This window comes from Artemia sp. Qi Xiang Cuo, chromosome 14 (genome assembly GCF_049724085.1).
Source record: "Artemia sp. Qi Xiang Cuo chromosome 14, ASM4972408v1, whole genome shotgun sequence".
Lineage (NCBI taxonomy): Eukaryota > Metazoa > Arthropoda > Branchiopoda > Anostraca > Artemiidae > Artemia > Artemia sp. Qi Xiang Cuo.
In genome coordinates this window covers 35,067,847-35,087,959 of record NC_142807.1, presented here as the reverse complement: position 1 = coordinate 35,087,959, position 20,113 = coordinate 35,067,847, and the positions used below count along the sequence as shown (strand labels likewise).

Below are 20,113 nucleotides of genomic sequence, written 5' to 3'. Positions count from 1 at the left end.
TATTGTTATGAAAATTCCGTTTTTTAGAGTTTCGGTTACTATTGAGCCGGGTCGCTCCTTACCTACAGTTCGTTACCACGAACTGTTTGATTAAGAAAAGGAAATAAAATTAAAGAATAGATAAGGAAAAATAAAATGAAGATTTTTGTGTGTTTTAAGCTCAGTTTAAATTATTTTGTCTGTAGTGTTGAAGGCCTTACCAGAGAAACTTTTTTTTTGAAAGGTTTCGGAAGAAAGAGCCAATAATCGCCCTTGGGCACGGCTGAGGCATTTGGAAATACTTTTTGTTTTGCTGTTTTCTGGGAAAATTTTCCTTTTTTCCCAATTATTTTTTTACAAAATTGTATTCTGAAGATGGATAGAGGCCCAAGCCCTAAATTTATACCCCAATAAATTTCCTTAGTTTCAACTCAATATTGCCAGCTTTTTCAGCTACCAGATAGTATGCGGTTGTGAAACGATACAGTTTTAGTTAGACTAAACCTCTCAATTGAGGTGGTCTAAATAGGAGATCTATTGTCAACTACTAATGTTTCTCACAATTGTTTAGATGAAGATGATATGTTTGAATTACATGAAAGAAAAAAGAGTGGACCTTGAAAAAATCAAAATTGCTGAAAGAAAATACCAACAGAGTTTGAATGAGCTGAGATTGAAAAATAATGTTACACAACAACTGAAAAGACAAATCCAAAATTTGGAGGAGGATTTTGACATCATTTGTGAAAATATTAATGATCATAGGATGCTCCAAAGTATTGTCAAGGTAGGAAATTAAAGTATGATGATTTTTTTTGTAGATTATAATTAACAAACATGGCCCAAACAATTCGGTCAAATATTAATCCAAAGGTATATTAAACTAAAGAAGAGCAGAAATAAATTCCTATCATAACTGAATTTAAAAAAAACAACAAATCCCTATCATCAATTAAATGAAATCAAAAACGATCAGAGACTACCTTAGAGAGCCCAGTTATACTCTAAACGAACAGAAACTATTTCAAACAGTAGCAGGGCTGATTTCCCATTAGCCTTCTAAAGATGAGAGTGTCGGTCGCACTTTACTAAAAGCTGTTCATGTCTTAAAGTATTAGCTATTTTTGACGTGTCAAAATTATAAAAGAAAAATATTAAAATATCGTTTTAATTGATTATTCATTGTAATCTGTGTCCGTTTCAAGTTTCATTTATTTGTTGATAGTTATTTATCTTTGTTTTAGGCTTGATCTATTACTTGAATTTATTTCTGTTGGTTTTTGGTTCAATATAGCTTTTGGCTTTATTTTGAAGAACATTTTTTGTTTACTTTATTGAAAATCAATTTGTGTTCGTTTTAACTGACATTGTTGATTTTATTATTTCATAAAAGTAAATTTGAATAGATTTTTGGATTTTTCTCCTTAAGAATCACAATTTTGGCTTTCCATCTATAGTGTGGAAAACATTTGCAAAATATTTTTATAATATCTATGCTATAGTACTTTAGATGGATGGATAGGAGGAATATTATTCAAATAAATGGATTGAAAATCTACATAATTTTTGGTCTTCTAGATTGCTAAGGATAATCTGACCCCCACCATGTTACAACCTTGAGTAAAGACTTATATTAATTGAAAATTTCATCGTAAGAATCTTATTCCGTCAAATTTTGTGTTATATGCTTGTTTGCTTGAGTAAATACATTTTGTGCTCATTTAATAAAGATAGTTCTGATTGGTTGTTTAAAAAAAAAAACTACAGATAGGACATCAAAAATCATTGTTTCCAGCCGAAGTTTCCTTGGTACTGAAACTTTAGTTGAGCTTATTTTACGACTTCAAATTTCAATCAGATTATCTTATAAATGTTTAAATAAAAAAATTTTGTCCTTGAATTCTCCTCTTGGTCCCTTTAAATCAAAATTTAAAATCCACTTGATCTTCCTGTCCAATATTCCATCAAAATTTCAGTGGAATCCATTAAGCCATTAATTTAGACCCTTGGCCGTATCTGAGATAATACAGATACACCCTTTTGACAATCTGGATGCATGTATCGTCTTTTGATTCGGTTAAAAATCTCGTTCAGCATTTCCTAGAAGTTTCTACTTAATACCTTTGCCTTAGCCATTTCTGAGATATTGCAGATAGACCATTTTGACAACGTAGATGCAAACAGTTACTTTGAAGTTAGTTCATCATCCCTCTCATAGATTCAACTTAATATCCCAAGTTGTCCCTAAAATGTTTTATATGCACCTGTTTGACAACCTGGAACAGCATAGTGTGTTTTGATTTGTCTCAACATGTTTTGAAAGTTTCAATTTAATACCCCTATCTTTTTTGTGATAACGCAGACACACTGTTTTAATGCCATGCATGCACACAATATCTTTTAGTTTAGTTCAGTGTCCCCATCAACATACCCTGAAAGTTCCAAAATTATAATATGAATGCGCATAGCGTCTTTTGATTTACTTTGACGTTCTACTCACAATCCCAATAAAAGTTCAACTAAATACTCTCAGTCCTTTCTGATATACTGCACATGCACCCTAACCACTTGGATGCATATTGTGTCTTAGATTTAGTTCAACTTCCCATATCCTCCTCTGAAAGTTTAAGTTAACAGCCTCAACCGTTCCTGAGGTAATTTAGATGCGTCCTTTTTACCGTCTTAATGCACGTGCCAACTTTTGATTTACACCTAAGTCGCTCCAGACATTCCCTGAAAGTTTCAACTTAATACCCTTAATCGTTCCAGAAAGTATGGTACGTGCATCCTTTTAACGATCTTGATGCACATATTGTCTTTTGATTTTGTTCAATATTCAACTTGACACCCTTAGAAGCTGCCCATACATTGCAGATGTACCCCTGAGGCAACCTTGATGCCTAAAGTGTCTTTTTATTCATTTCAAAATCGTCCTCAAAATTCCCTGGAGCTTTCAACTTAATCCTGAGATATTGCAAATGCACCCTTTTGACGATCCTGATAAAAATAGTGTTTTTAAATTATGTTCAACACTCCTCTTATTATTTCCTGAAAGTCTTAAGTTAATACACTTAAAAACTTCCTGAGGTATTGCAAATATAATTTTGACAACATGGATGCACGTAGTGTCCTTTGATTTAGTTCTATGGCCCTTTCCTGTATGTTGGCCTTTGAAACTGTCGTTCCTGGTATGTTGCATATAATCTTTTTCGGCAACCTGGTAGTACATAGTGTATTTTGATTTATCTTAACATGCCCTGAAGGTTTCAAATTAATAGCCTTAGCCGTTTGTGGAATGTTGCAGATCATACCTTCTGACGATTATGCACATAAGAGTCTGTTGATTAATTTCTGAATACCCTGAATTTTTCATGTTAATACCATTGCTTTTTTTAATATTTCGGATACATCCTTTTGAAATCAGGAACTAAAACGGTGTCTATGCCCTCTTTTAGAAGTCACCACCCGTTCTTCATAGCAACCGATGCAAGTTCATGCATCACTAAACATGATTAAACAGATCGTTAGTATGGATGCAGCAAAAGATTTTAACGGGAGTCCATATATGGGCATTGACCTACTAACGGGGGTGACGCAATACGCTCAATGAATACAACCGGTACAAGATTACATGCCTCTTTCTTCGCCAGTAAATGGTTAGAAATACTGATATAAAAAATTGACATCAGAGCAGACTTCTGAGAATTTCATTAGCATGGATTTACGTAATTTTCTGTTATTTAGAAATTTCACCTTGAGACTTGTGCACAGTTGCCAGAACATAGGAAACGTCAGAGATTAATTGACATTTTTGGAGATTTGAAAGCAAAACGAACAAGGTAAGACATCTCAGGGAATGCTAACTCTATTAAGAGATACATATTATTTTTTATTTGGGTGGTTTTCGACTGTGTTTTGTATAATGCACAAGTATCATTTAAGCAGCGTGGTCAATATAAAATATGCTTTAAAATATTAGTATACTAAAAATTTAATGCCAAGAAAAGAATTTTAATAAAGAAATTCATAACAATCCTTAGAAATCCATAAAAATCAACTAGTGAGACGATTATGGATTTGGACATCGAGGATCGCAACCATCAATGACCCTAGCCACTATGGACCTCAACCTCCAAGGGTCACCTCTCCCCATCCTGACCCGTCTTGCCTCCATTCCAACTTTTTTTGACACCCCCCAATTTTCAATATAGAGGCTCCATTAAGAGTTAAAATATGTAAGAAAAAAGTTACTAGTACGTCATTTCTGACCTCATCTTTCGGGACTTAGACAAGCAGATGCTTTGAACATATAATTCTGATACTTTTTACTGAACATTATAAAATATGTCATTTAGAATGTTATAATTTTTTTAAGTCCCCCCGTGGCCTAAAATGTTTCCTCATTATGACTGTTCTATTTACTAACCTTAGCGCATCATCTATTCATGCAAACATCCACCAATAAAATCCATATTAAAAGAAATTACCGCCACTATAACAACTTAAACACAACGAAAACATTTATTTTCATAGACATTTTCTGATCGAGTAATTCAAAGGCGGATAGTTACAGTTTGAAAATCGTTTACGAAACGTTGAATGTTCTTTTTTCCATAATGGCTCTAATAAAATTTAGTTCATCTGTGATGTAAGAATCAGAGTAAATGTCTTCCCTTTGTTTTCATTTGAATGCTAATATGAATAATATAGTTAATTCTAAACAAATGGTGCGCACAAATGGGTTTATAGATACTTAATTTACAGGTCTGTATGTCACGTAATGGCTAAGGACTGCTAAAAATGTTTATTTCTATCTAAAAAATATAGTTAATTCTAAGGAAATAATACTCACAAATGGGTTTATAGATCCTTAATTTAAAGGTCTGGCTATCTTGTAATGGCTAAGGACTGCTAAAAATGTTCATTTCTAGCCAAAAAATATAGTTTATTCTGAACAAATGGTACCTACAAATGGGTTTTATACATCCTTAATTTACAGGTCTAGCTATCACGTAATGGCTAAGGACTACTAAAAATTTTTATTTCTACCAAAATAATTAAGTTAATTATGAACAAATCGTACCCACATATGGGTGTATAGATACATAACTTACATGTCTGGATATCTTGTAATGGCTAAGGACAGTAAAAATATTTATTTCTAGTAGCAAATATATTTAATTCCGAACAAAGGGTACCCACAAATGGGTTTATAGATCCTTAATTTCCAGGTCTGGCTATCTCGTAATGGTTAAGGACAGCTCATAAAGAAAGAAAAACGAGCAAAAATGGGGTTTTTATAGGCCAAATGAAGATACTGAAAAAACAAAGCGAATATTTCGAGAGGACAAACGCCTCTCTTCTTCAGGGTGAAACGAAACGATAGATCAATAAAAGCCTAAAATTAAAAGAATTAAAACCAAATACATAACAACCATAAAAGCGATTTATTTGCCAATATCTGCGATTTGCACAAAATCCAAAAAAACATTAACTTCCATCGACGGATACTATCGAGCAACTGACAAATTAAAGTAATCAATTCATTAACTCGAAAAAACAAAACGAACCAGCAATTAAATAAGTTGGAAAACTATGTACTTTGATTTCGGATTTTAATTTAGGCATTTCTTGCAGACACCCTTTGAGACCTAAGGGGTTGTTCATGTGTTTGATTAGATGACTGGGAAAGTGGTTCAAGGTTTATTTCAGGGATTACTAACGTATCGGCTTCTCTTTTGAGAAAACGAAAAAATGACTCGTTTATTCTTAAATCACCAGAATCTCTGTTTAAAGCTAAACCTAAATGTTGGTATTTATGAATTTCAACAGCTTCTCTGTAGTGCTGGGCAATACCTTTATCATGCGAAATAAAACTAGCTTGATTAAACAAAATAGTATGGTCTGGTTTTTCAAAACTGTGCTCTGCAAGGGCAGAGTCAAAATTTTCTGGTTTTTTCCGCTTTTTAAGTGTATTATTAATTGAACTAGAATGCTGGGTTAATCTATCTGTTAATCGCTGATTAGTTCTTCCGATATACCAAAGACCACACGAACAAGGAATTCTGTAGACACCGGAGTTTTCACCTATTGGGATAGGGTCTTTACCTTGATAAATTTGGGACCTGATAGTTTTTCTGGGTCTATAATAAGTGTAAATTTTACATTTACACTTATTATAGACCCAGAAAAACTATCAGGTCCCAAATTTATCAAGGTAAAGACCCTATTCCGATAGGTGAAAACTCCGGTGTCTACAGAATTCCTTGTTCGTGTGGTCTTTGGTATAGCGGAAGAACTAATCAGCGACTAACAGATAGATTAACCCAGCATTCTAGTTCAATTAATAATACACTTAAAAAGCGGAAAAAACCAGAAAATTTTGACTCTGCCCTTGCAGAGCACATTTTTGAAAAACCAGACCATACTATTTTGTTTAATCAAGCTAGTCTTATTTCGCATGATAAAGGTATTGTCCAGCACTACAGAGAAGCTGTTGAAATTTATAAATACCGACATTTAGGTCTAGCTTTAAACAGAGATTCCGGTGATTTAAGAATAAACGAGTCATATTTCGGTTTTCTCAAAAGAGAAGCCGATACGTTAGTAATCCCTGAAATAAACCTTGAACCACTTTCCCAGTCATCTAATCAAACACGTGAACAACCCCTTAGGTCTCAAAGGGTGTCTGCAATAAATGCCTTAATTAAAATCCGAAATCAAACGACATAGTTTTCCAACTTATTTAATTGCTGGTTCGTTTTGTTTTTTCGAGTGAATGAATTGATTCCTTTCCTTTGTCAGTCGTTCGCTAGTATCCGTCGAAGGCAGTTCATGTTTTTTTGGATTTTGTGCAAATCGCGGATATTGGCAAATAATTCGCTTTTATGGTTGTTAGGTAGTTGGTTTTAATTCTTTTAATTTTTGGCTTTTATTGATACATCGTTTCGTTTCGCGCTGAAGAAGAGAGGCGTTTGTCCTCTCGAAATATTCGCTTTGTTTTTTCAGTATCTTCATTTGGCCTATAAAAACCCCATTTTTGCTCGTTTTTCTTTCTTTATGTGATGTCAGGCCAATGTGGTTTAAGAAATTATCTTAAGGACAGCTAAAAATGTTAATTTCTACAAAAACAATGAAGTTAATTCTGAATAAATGGTACGCAAAAATGGGTTTATAGATCCTTATTTTCAGGTCTGGCTATCTCGTAGTGGCTAAGGACTGCTAAAAATGTATATTTCCACCAAAATAGTTTAGTTAATTCTGAACAAATGGTACCCATAAATGAGTTTATAGATACTTAATTTACATTTAATTTATAATTTGTAATTTAAAATATAATTTACATGTCTGACTATCTCGTAATGATTAAGAGCAGCTAACAATTTTTAATTCTAGAAAAAAATATAGTTAATTCTGAACAAATGGTACGCACAAATGGGTTTTATACATCCTTTGTTTACAGGTCTGGCTATAACGTAATGGCTAAGGACTGCTAAAATGTTTATTTCTACTAAAATAATATAGTTAATTTTGAACAAATGGTACCCACAAATGGGTTTATAGATACTTAATTTACAGGTCTGGCTATCTCGTAATGGTTAAGGACTGCTAAAAATTGTTTATTTCTACCAAAGTAATATAGTTAATTCTGAACAAATGCTACGTAAAAATGAGTTTATAGATCCTTAATTTACAAATCTAGCTGTAACGTAATTGTTAAGGACAGCTAAAAATGTTTATCTCTAGCAGAAAATATAGTTTATTCTAAATAAATAGTACGCTAAAATGGGTTTATAGATACCTAATTTATAGGTCTGGCTATCACATAATGGCTCAGGACTGCTAAAAATGTTTATTTCTACTGAAAAATTTAGTTTGTTCCAAATAAATGGTACGCAAAAAGGGGTTTATAAATACTTAATTTACAGGTCTGGCTATCTCATAACGGTTAAGGACAGCTAAAAATGTATATTTCTAGCAAAAAAATAGTTTATTCTAAATAAATGGTACGCAAAATGGGTTTACAGATCCTTAATTAACAGGTTTAGCTATCTAGTAATGTCTAAGGAATGGTAAAAATATATATTTCTACCAAAATGATATAGTTTATTCAGAGCAAATGGTAAGCACAAATGGGTTTTAAGATACTTAATTTACAGGTCTGTCTATCTCGTAATGGGTAAGGACAGCTAAAAATGTTTATTTCTAGCAAAAAATATAGTTAATTCTGAACAAATGGTACGCACAAGTGGGTTTATAGATCCTTAATTTACAGGTCTGGCTATCACGTAATGGCTAAGGACTACTAAAAATTGAATTTCTCCAGCAAAGTACTATAGTTTATTCTGAGCTAACGGTAACCATAGATGATTTTATAGGTCCTTAGTTTACAAGTTTGGCTGTGTTATAATTGTTAAGGAAAGCTAAAAATGGTTATTTCTAGAAAAAATATAGTTAATTCTGAACAAATGGTATTCACAAATGGGTTTACAAATCCTTAGTTTACAGGTCTGGCTATCACGTAATGGCTAAGGACTATCTTTGTTTCTACCAAAATAATATAGATATTTCTGAACAAATGGAACGTAAAAATGGGTTTATAGATCCTTAATTTACAGGTATGGCTATCTCTTAATGGCTAAGGACTTCTAAAAATGTCTGAACAAATGGTACCCCCAAATGGGTTGAAATGAAGGTAGATAGTTTGTCACTGTGCTAAAGAAGAAAGTTTATTGGAAGAGGAAGTCAGCGTAGGGATATTCAAAAATGGGGTGTCATCTGGGGGTTGAGTTGGAGTAAGACCCTCCCACACCGACTTATTGTTTACTGTTAAAGCACCGAGGACAGTGAAAATAAAATCTGTTATTCGAATGGGTTAATGTAATGTTTGAATTGAGTATGCTAATGGGTTATTGAATTGGCTTTTAGCTATCCATTGAAAAGTAACATTGCCTTTTAGGTTACCCCCCTCAAAATTTTCTCAAAATGACAAGAAATATGCTTGTGACTGTATCAATCATGCGCTATGCTTCCTCATAGACACGATACGGTTTTCCCTGTGGTACTCTATGGCCAATTATCGACACGACACGGCTGTATCATTTGAGAACTAAAGTTACATAAAACAACAGCATAGCAGATTATAACATGGATCAATATGTAGAGTTAGAAATGTCTTTTTATTGTGAGTGTGTTATTTGTAATGGCAACTATCATGACTTCAGTAATTCATATGTGAGTAATGCAGAAAATTTAAGAAAAATGGTAGACTCATCAGTTTTTGCAGTGGAAGAGAATGACTATTATCACAGGAAACAATACAGACAATGGACATACTCTCCATTACAAGGAAGATCAGGAGCACAGGGAAGCTCTCACAAAAAGAGGTACGATATAGCAGAAAAGAAAGATATAAAGAAGAGACAAAGACAAGATTGATATCTCTATAGAGGGCACTATCATGAGAGAACACGATGAATTATTTTATGATGCAGATTCAGAATGTATAAAGTTGTTCAATAAAGTTAATAATGTATAATAATGTATGAAACATATTTTATATTAATATTCTACGTGTCATTACTTAATTAAAAATATACTATACATTACTTTGTAGCATTTCCATTATTTTAGAGTACGCTACCACCACAAACGCTTAGAATATCTATTAAAAAGTTGGATATATATGATATTAACAAACATGTCATATTTTACAAGCTAAATTACGTAAAAATTTTCATTTTTCATACATAGTTTTAAGTTCTGGAAATTAGGAGTTACATAACAATTTCCATGTTTCATTTGCATGCAATAGACACCAAGAGTTTTATGATTCCTCCCCACAAGGAATTCTATGGGCCTTATGACTCTCCCACACAATGAATTCGGATGGTTTTAGGACTCCTCCCCCTAGTCATAAGTCTTTCTAACCTTGAGCAAAGATATAAATGGTTAGTAAGTTCTTCTCTGTTCAAATATTACATTAATAGCCTCCAGAATGATAGGACTTTATGACACAGAATTTATTGGTTTGAAAAAATCTTCCTGTGGTGTTATATTTGAATGTGCATTTTTATTATTGTCAATGGAACTCGAAGAAATTGACTGTTATCATTGGTTGGTGAACTATAACTTGTTTGATTATGATAAAAGCTTATGGAGTACTACATTACGCCGTATAAACAGACTGGGATTCTACGATAGAGTGATTACACCATATAATAAAAGTGGTCATGAACTGAAAAATGTTCAGGAAGAAGTCAGTGAAATTTGCAGCTTTTTCGGGGTTGAAGCACTATATGTAAAGGGTAATGTACATACAGATAAATTTCTAATTCGAAACTGTGATCCTAGGATTCTACATTTCAGTTTAGAAGAATTTAAGTGTCATAAATTTGAAGGATCTTATCACCATCCTGAAGAGGAGGTTAAGTTCTTTGTGCAGTGATTACCTAGGGACATACTTGATCTTCATAAGTGCATAAGACATGGTAAAAAGTATTCTATTTCTTGGGATCCTCGTCTTTGGATGTTTAACAGTTAACTTTAAGTATTATTTTTATGTTAATATGTGTATTTTCAAAATATTTTAATATTTTTAAGCAATAAATATCTTAAGACTTACCCGTCTTTATTGCTTAGAATAGTTCATCGCCTTGAAAACTATAATTTCAAATTTAGCATGTCAGGGAACACACTTTCAGGTTCAGCATCTTAGAGAACCCTAAATGGTCATCCTTAAAAAGGTAAGTTAACCCTAAAAGGTTACAGAATCTCTCGGCAATTACACTTTCAGATTCAGCATGTTGGAGAAGTCCGATATTACTTTTCAACTTTATGTATATCCCAACACCAAATTTTACAATGAAAAAGAAATATGTTACAGATCAATTATAATTTTTTCCAACGAAAATAAAAAGGTTCCATTTCAGTTCTGATTTTTTTCCAAGAGATGAAAAATTTAAAGTTCAATTCCAAATTTTTCATAGAAGGTATAAAAAATTTATACCATGATTGTCAATATTTTCCATGAAGATAAGGAGCTCCACTTTAATTCTGAGTTTTCTCAAGGAAGTAAAGATATGTTCAAGTTACCGTCTGAATTTTCTTAATAAATAGAAAAAATCAGGTCATTTCTGAATTTTACCAAAGAAGAGTTACAGTTCAATTCTAATTTATCCAAAGAAAATAAAAAAGCTTCCACTTCAGTTCTTAATTTTCCAAAGACAAAAAAAATTCAAAGTTCAGTTCTAAATTTTTTCGTAGAAGATAGAAAATGTTATTCCATAGTTGTGAATATTTTCCATGAAGATAAAAAGTTCCACTTTAATTCAAAATTTCGTCAATGAAGTGAAAAAAAGTTCAAGTTCTCTTCTGAATTTTCTCAATGGAAAAGAAATTAGTTACAGGTCAATTCTGATTTCTAAAAAGAAAATAAAAAAGCTTCCACTTCAGTTCTTAATTTCTCAAAGATATAAAAAAATCTAAAGCTCTGTTCTAAATTTTTCCGCAGAAGATAGAAAAAGTTATACCATAGTTGTGAATATTTTCCATGAAGATGAAAATTTCCACTTTAATTCTAAATCTTCTCAATGAAGTGAAGAAAAGTTCAAGTTCTGTTTTGAATTTTCTCAATAAAAAAGAAATTAGTTACAGATCAATTCTGATTTTTTCCAAGAAAATAAAAAGGTTCCACTTCAGTTCGGATTTTTCTCAAAGAGATGAAGAAATTTAAAGTCCTGTTCTAATTTTTTCGTAGAAGATAGAATAAGTTATACTATGATTTGGAATATTCGCAATGAAGATAAGGAGCTCCACTTTAGTTCTAAATTTTCTCAACGAAGTGAAGAAAAGTTCAAGTTCTCTTCTCAATTTTCTCAATGAAAAAGAAATAAGTTACAGATCAATTCTAATTTTTTTCCAAACAAAATAAAAAGGTTTCACTCAGGTGCTGATTTTTCTCAAAGAGATGAAAAATTTTAAGTTCTGTTCCAAATTTTTCATAGAAGATAGAAAAAAGTTATACCTTGATTGTGAATATTCGCAATGAAGATAAGGAGCTCCAATTTAATTCTAAATTTTCTCAATGAAGTGCAAAAATGTTAAAGAAGAGAAAAAAGTTAGCTCAATTCTGATTGTTACCAAAGAAGAGTTACAGTTCAATAAACTAGATAGTCCCGATAACCTACCATGGAGTACCACTGGGAAAGCCACTCCCGATGTAAGAGCAAGCATAGAGTACATTAGGTACAGCCACAAGCATACATAGTGAGAGAGACATGCAAAGTCGACATAGCTTTATTACATATTTAAGGTTAATTTAGACTAGGTTACGTGCACACGCATGTAAACTAGTCTAAGTTAACCTTAAAACTTTTTTCTCTTCTTTAAAATAATTCAGAAGAGAACTTGAACATTTTTGTACTTCTTTGAAAACTCAGAATTAAAGTGGAGCTCCTTATTTTCATGGTGAAATATTCACAATCAAAGTATAACTTTTCTATCTTCTACGAAAAATTTGGAATAGAACTTTAAGTTTTTTCATCTCTTTGAGAAAAATCTGAATTGAAGTGGAACCTTTTTTATTTTCCCTGGAAAAATAGAATTGATCTGTAACTTATTTCTTTTTCATAGAGAAAATTCAGAAGAGAACTTGAACTTTTCTTCACATCGTTGAAAAAATTTAAAATTAAAGTGGAACTTTTATCTTCATGGAAAATATTCACAATCATAATATAACTTTCCCTACCTTCTACTTAAAAATTTAGAACAGAGCTTTAATTCTTTTTATGTCTTTGAGAAAAATCAGACCTGAAGTGGAACCTTTTTATTTCTTTGAAAAAATTAGAATTGATCTCTAACTAACTTCTTTTCATTGAGAAAATTCAGAAGAGAACTTGAACATTTTTGCACTTAATTGATAAAAAAAAGAATTAAAGTGGAGCTCCTTGTCTTCATTGCGAATACTCACAATCAAGGTATAACTTTTTCTATCTTCTACGACAAATTTGGAACAGAACTTCCATTTAGGGATGACTTTTTAGGGTTATCCAACATGCTGAACCTGAAAGTGTGTTCCCTGACATGCTGAATCTGAAAGCATAATTTTCATGGCGATGAACTATTCTAAAGAATAAAGGTGGGTAAGGCTTAAGATATTTATTGCTTATACATATTAAAATGATTTTGAAAAAACATATTTACATAAAAATAATACTTAAAGTTCACTGTTAAACATCTACAGACGAGGATTCCAAGATATAGAATACTTTTTACCATGTCTTATGCACTTACCACGATCAGGTATGTCCCTAGGTAACCACTGCACGAAGAACCTAACCTCCTCTTCAGGATGGTGGTAAGCCCCTTTAAATTTAGGATACTTAAATTCTTCTAAATTGAAAAGTGGAATCCTAGGATAGCAGTTTCGAATTAGAAATTTATCTGTATGTACATTACCCTTTACCTATAGTGCTTGAACTCCGAAAAAGCTGCAAATTTCACAAACTTTCTCCTGAACATTTTACCGTTCTTGACTACTTTCATTGTGAGGTTCAATTACTCTGTCATAGGGTCTTAGTCTTCCTAAACCGTGTAATGTTGTGCTACACAAGCATTTGTCCTAATCAAACCGGTTATAGTTCACCAACCAATGATAACAGTCAATTTCTTCGAGTTCCATTGACAATAATAAAAATAAACATTCAAGTATACCACCACAGGATGATGTTTCCAACCAATAAATTCTGTGTCATATAGGCCTATCGTTCTGGAGGCTATTAATGTAATATTTGAGCAATTACATAATAATGTAATTATAATATAATGTAATAATTAATGTAATATTTGAAGTACTTCATCAAACTTTTATATCTTTGCTCAAGGTTAGAAAGACTGATGACTATGGAGTGAGTCCTAAAAACATCTGAATTCATTGTGTGGGAGAGTCATAAAACCCATAGAATTCATTGTGGGGAGGAGTCATAAGACTCTCGATGTCTATTGTATGCAAATGAAACAGGGAAATTGTTAAGTAACTCCTAACTTCCAGAACTTAAAACTATGTATGAAACATTGAAATTGTTACGTAACTTAGCTTGTAAAATATTATATGTTTGTTAATATTATATATCTCCAACTTTTTAATAGATATTCTAAGTGTTTGTTGTGGTAACATACTCTAAAATTACGGAAATATAACAAAATAATGCATAGTATATTTTTAATTAAGTAATGACATGTAGAATATTAATATAAAAATATGTGTCATACATTATTATACATTATTAACTTTATTGAACAACTTTAGACATTCTGAATCTGCATCATAAGATAATTCATTGTGTTCTCTCATGCTAGTGCCCTCTTTATAGATATCCATCTTGTCTTTTTCTCTTCTTTATATCTTTCTTTTCTGATATATCGCACCTCCTTTTGTGAGAGCTCCCCTGTGCTCCTAATCTTCCTTGTAATGGAGAGGATGTCCATTGTCGGCATTGTTTCTTGTGATAATAGTCATTCTCTTCCACTGCAGAAACTGATGAGTCTACCCTTTTATCACTATTTCATCAAAGATTCTCCTTCTCATTTCACGTAGATTGTCCTCTTCTATTTCATTTCCCATGATTTCTAAATTTGCTGCATTACTCTCATATGAATTAATGAAGTCATGATAGTGGCATTACAAATAATAAACTAACAATAAAAAGGTATTTCTAACTCTACACATTGATCCATTTTATAATCTTCTATGTTTTGTTTGATGCAATTTTAGTTCTCAAATGAAACAGCCGTGTGGGGTCGATAATCGGCCATAGAGTACCACAGGGAAAACCGTATCGTGTCTATGAAGAAACTTAGCGTATGATTGGTACAGTCGCAAGCATATTTCATGTCTTTTTGAGAAAAAGTTGGAGGGGGGTAACCTAAAAGGCAATGCTACTTTTCCATGGATAGCTAAAAGCCAATTCAATAACCCATTAGTACTCAATTCAAACATTACATTAACATATTCGAACAGCTGCTTTTATTTTTACTGTCCTCGGTGCTATAACAGTAAACAATAAGTCGATGTGGGAGGATCTTACTCCAACTCAACCCCCAAGTGACACCCCATTTTTAATATCCCTACGCTGACTTTCTCTTCCGATAAACTTTCTTCTTTGGCACAGTGACAAACTATCCGCCTTCATTTAAACCCATTTGGGGGCACCATTTGTTCAGAATTAACTGTGTTATTTTGGTAGAAATATACATTTTTAGCAGTCCTTAGCCATTACGAAATAGGCAGACCTAAAAATTTAGGATCTATAAACCCATTTTTGCGTACCATTTATTTAGAATTAACTATATTTTTTGCTAAAAATAAACATTTTTAGCAGTCTTTAGCCATCAAGAAGGCACACTTGTGCCTCTATAAAGAGGCGACCCACCACAATGTTAAGCGATTTCAGGTCCTAGAGGTTGCAGAGAGACGACGGTAATTGCATTTTGTGGCCCAAACTCAAACTAAGAAACTCGCAAAATTTCATCCTCCTCCGACTTTATCTTCATGGGGTAAACTGGGTCGGAAGTTTGGACCCTCCAACCGCAGCCCCCCTTTAACGTTGTCCGATTGAGCTGAAATTTAGAGGTTAAGCTTTCCTAGGGCCCGGGAGCTTATCCTCGAAATTTGAGCTGAAACCAAATATATGAGCTGAACCTGTTTTCAAAAAACCAAATATAGCCACTTAAAATTCATCATCATTTCTTTTTTTTTTCTTAGCCACGCCTACAGGCCACAGTTGGCAACGGATCCGGTTGAATGAGGACTCATTTGAAGCAGAATTCGACCTGTTAGGGCCTTTTGATATTTTAAGACCGAAAAAATTATCCCCCGAATTTACATTTACGAAAAACCTTAGTTTTTTTCAAATAATACACATAAACAGGTTAGACATGCTTTGTTATGAAAATATCTGCGTGTCAATTTTCATAACAAAGCATGTCTAACCTGTTTATGTGTATTATTTGAAAAAAACTACGTTTTCTAAAGAGTTAAAGAGGCTGAGTTACAAGGTCAACCCTTAAAACATACAGGGATTAGGAGGCACAGTTGGGGGAGCTGTTAAAGAGGCTGAGTCACAAGTTCGAACCTTAAAACGTACAGGGATTAGGAGGCACCCTGTACGACGTGATTTGAGTATTCTGGAATTAAAAGCGTTAACACAAGAATGTTCAAGAGCGGGGGGTTTGGGGGGCGGCTGCCCCCCAACTTTAACTCCTGACACGATCAGCTAACAGTTAGTCAAGCAATAATAAGTAATAAACTGTACAAAAACGTGCAGAAACTATTTGAAAAAAAACTACGTTTTCTAAAGAGTTAAAGAGGCTGAGTTAAAAGGTCGAACCTTAAAACGTACAGGGATTAGGAGGCACAGTTGGGGGCTACCGCCCCCCAAACCCCCACTTTCGCAGCCTTTAAATATAATTATTTGAAAAAAACTACGTTTTCTAAAGAGTTAAAGAGGCTGAGTTACAAGGTCGAACCTTAAAACGTACAGGGATTAGGAGGCACAGTTGGGGGCTACAGCCCCCAAACCCCCGCTTTTGCAGCCTTTAAATATAAATTTTTTTTTTTAAACTGAAAGTAAGGAGCGACATTAAAACTTAAAACGAACAGAAATTATTCCGTATATGAAAGGGGCTGTGCCCTCCTCAACGCCTCGCTCTTTACGCTAAAGTTTGACTTTCTCACAACTCTTTTTTTAAACAATAAAAACTTTAGCGTAAAGAGCGAGGCGTTGAGGAGGCGTTGAGTTGCAACTATTTACTATAGAGTAACATATATTACTATAGAAACTATTTACTACAGGCCAACAAAAGTCGTTTCGGCCATTTACGACCATTTATAGCACCGCTTGAAATTGATCCCAAATGACGATTTTAATACAAATCAGGGGCTAAAATTGCATTTTAACCTTGTATTCTTACAGCATATTGCCGAAAAGCAGCTGCTGAGACCTGATTTTCCATTTAATAGTTTGCATAAAAATCCCCTTTTTCCCTTTTATGAAGATCTCGATATAGAGGAGGATCGTTCCAGTAGCCCTCCCCTAATATAAGCTACCGCCTACAAAGAATACAGGAAAAGAAAATCTTTTTAGATTGAGACTGATTAAAGAAATTACTTTGGGGGTTATGGTCTGGTCTAACAAGTACTGGAGATTTTAATTTTGAAACAATATTTTTCTCCAAAATGCCTTTAAAAGATACTCCACTCACCTTGTAAGGTCGAGTTTGATATGTCCCCACGAATGGTACAATAGTGACCATATCGTTCACTATTTTTTAAATCATCTTAAACATCTAGATAATGGCATCTTTTATTTTTTAAAACTGGAACTGGCTTTATAAGCTTTGGGTTATCTGAGGTTCCAACTACTCTATACTGCAAAAGCTATACATCAGAAAATGATTAAAAATATGACATTAAACATCACTATCTGAGTCAGAAGCCATGGCGGCACTTGCAGTTGCAGATTTTCTGTACCCTTTTCCAGTATTTTGCCAGTTGGGGTGTGTCACCATGCTCATGGGGGGTTTCCAGTCCTTGGTAACGACTCGTTACCAAGTTCCAACTCAACGCCTCGTTACAACTATTTTTTGGTGGGGGGGTATAGGGAAAAACCTGGAGCTAGGAAAAAATTCTAATAAAGAAAGGCACTCGCTTGTTTATAGGAGTTATCCATTGTTTAAGGTACTTATTTTCTCGTCAACTTGTCAAAAGAGTCTGATTAGGAAATGGTTCCCATTCCGAATATTTATATCATACTTTGAATGGGAAAGTTCTCTATGGCTTTTGATAGAAAAGCATCATGGGGGAGTCTTGCCACCCGGGAGGGCATGATTTTGTCTAGAAAAGAATCGGGGGGGGGGGGGGGTCTTGCTAGCTGGGAGATATGATTGGACATGTATAGAAGACATGTTTTTGTCTATAAAAAAATTTCAGGGGAGTTCAACCACCTGGGAATGTGTCTAGACATGATTTTGCCTAGTAACACAATTTCGTCTAGCAACAGGGACGAGGGTGTTTAATAGAAAAACGAAAAAAGGGGTGTGTACCGTGATGATACATGCTCTAGAAATCTTGCCTAGGAAAAAGACTTTTTTTTATATATGTATTTTCGAATAATGTTCTAAAGAGGCTGAGTGCTGTATCAGATCTGCAGACTCAACTTTGAACCATTTTCTGGGTCAAGAAATCCAAATTCATTCTCTAGTTAAATTTCAACTTCTATCATCTTATCAACTTTTCTGTCCAATATATATCCGACACAAGAGTAGAAAATTACTGGGTTAGTTGATTTACCCTGGGTTCTTTGTCTCCACTTGAATAGCGGACTAAAGCAATCCCATTATTCAGTTACAAATGAGAGTTTTGAAGCGGCTATATTTGCAGGCATGAATATGCAATGAGTCAGAGGTAATAAAAGCGAGATTTTCTGAACAGGAGTTCGACTCTTGTTGATAGAAGGGCATCGCCATCTGCGGAACACCATTTTATGGCCATGAGTAGTCCACTATTGCATAAAGCCTTCATTCCACTGGAGTTCCGAGGGCCTTTTTATTGTCCGATTCTAAGCCGGCTTAATCGTTTTGTACAAACTTGACAAGATATGTTTGACCCCGTCCTGCACTAGTTCTGTGATCATTACTTTTTCTGACGAAACGTAAAATTAAGTAATATAGAATTTATTTACTCAGGCAGGAAGAATGGGGTGCATAGGCAGGGATTAGGGCTCATGATGAATAAGAAGCTGTCAAGTCTGGTTTAGGTTTAGAAGGTATTAATAATAGAATGGTAGTTACTCATTTTATGACTAAAAAGCGCAGGGTGTAAATCATAGCGTTTTATGCTCCTGTAGAATCGACTGATGGAGATAGTAGTAACTCAGATACATTTTACTTACAGGAGCAGGAACAAATAATGGGTCCCACATGGGTCCCATGTAGAAATATGGTATATTTTTTAGGGGATTTTAATAACCAGATCCGTAGAAATAAGGACAGATGATATCCTAGTTTAGGTAAATTTGGTCTAGGAAAAAAACTGTAATCTAGTTACAACCAATAAAGCATTTGGTCATAAAATTGATTATGCTGTTGTGAATCAAAGACTGACAGGATTGATAAAAGATACTAGGGTATATAAGAGTACTTCCGTGCTTTTTTTATGTTAAAAATAAATATCCTAGTAGTGTCCAGGATTAATTTAAAGCTGAAATTTAGGAAAGATAACTACCTGGCGGGAAGTTATAACGTTAGTAACTTTCAAGATGATAATTTTAGAGAAACTTCCCAGGAAGAGTTGAATATTAAACTGGAGAGTTTAAAGTTTTTCATTGTTGAAAACGGATGGAATAAATTAAGGAAAATAGTTTGTGGAGTTTCTTAGAGAAAAAAGTGAGTAACGCAACTAGGAATATTAGAGAAAATACTTTATGTTTAATAGAGAGGAGGGGGAGCTTGTACAAAGATTAGTTCAATGATAGATAATCAAGGAGGAACACTTGTGCCTCTATAAAGAGGCGACCCACCACAATGTTAAGCGATTTCAGGTCCTAGAGGTCGCAGAGAGACGGCGGTAATTGCATTTTGTAGCCCAAGCTCAAACTAAGAAACTTGCAAAATTTCATCCTCCTCCGACTTTATCTTCATGGGGTAAACTGGGCCGGAAGTTTGGACCCTCCCACCACAGCCCCCCTTTAACGTTGTCCGATTGGGCTGAAATTTAGAGGTTAAGCTTTCCTAGGACCCGGGAGCTTATCCTCGAAATTTCAGCTCAATCCGATCACTCCTTCCCTGTTTTCAAAAAACCAAATATAGCCACTCCAAATTCATCATCATTTCTTTTTTTTCTTAGCCACGCCTACAGGCCACAGTTGGCAACGGATCCGGTTGAATGAGGACTCATTCGAAGCAGAATTTGACCTGTTAGGGCCTTTTGATATTTGCAGACCGAAAAAATTATCCCCCGAATTTACATTTACGAAAAACCTTAGTTTTTTCAAATAATACAGATAAACAGGTTAGACATGCTTTTTTATTAAAATATCGGCGCTTAAATTTTCATAACAAAGCTTGTCTAACCTGT

The 20,113-nt window shown here is 33.8% G+C and overlaps 1 protein-coding gene across 1 annotated transcript in view; it reads left to right on the top strand.

The window, feature by feature from the left end:
* Positions 1–20,113, top strand: part of LOC148944405 (uncharacterized) — a 143,656-nt gene that overhangs the window by 59,116 nt on the left and 64,427 nt on the right. The window contains exon 6 of the mRNA XM_089100433.1: positions 551–766. Within this exon, the coding sequence (XP_088956559.1) occupies positions 551–766 (216 nt within the window). The remainder of the gene's footprint in view (positions 1–550; positions 767–20,113) is intronic.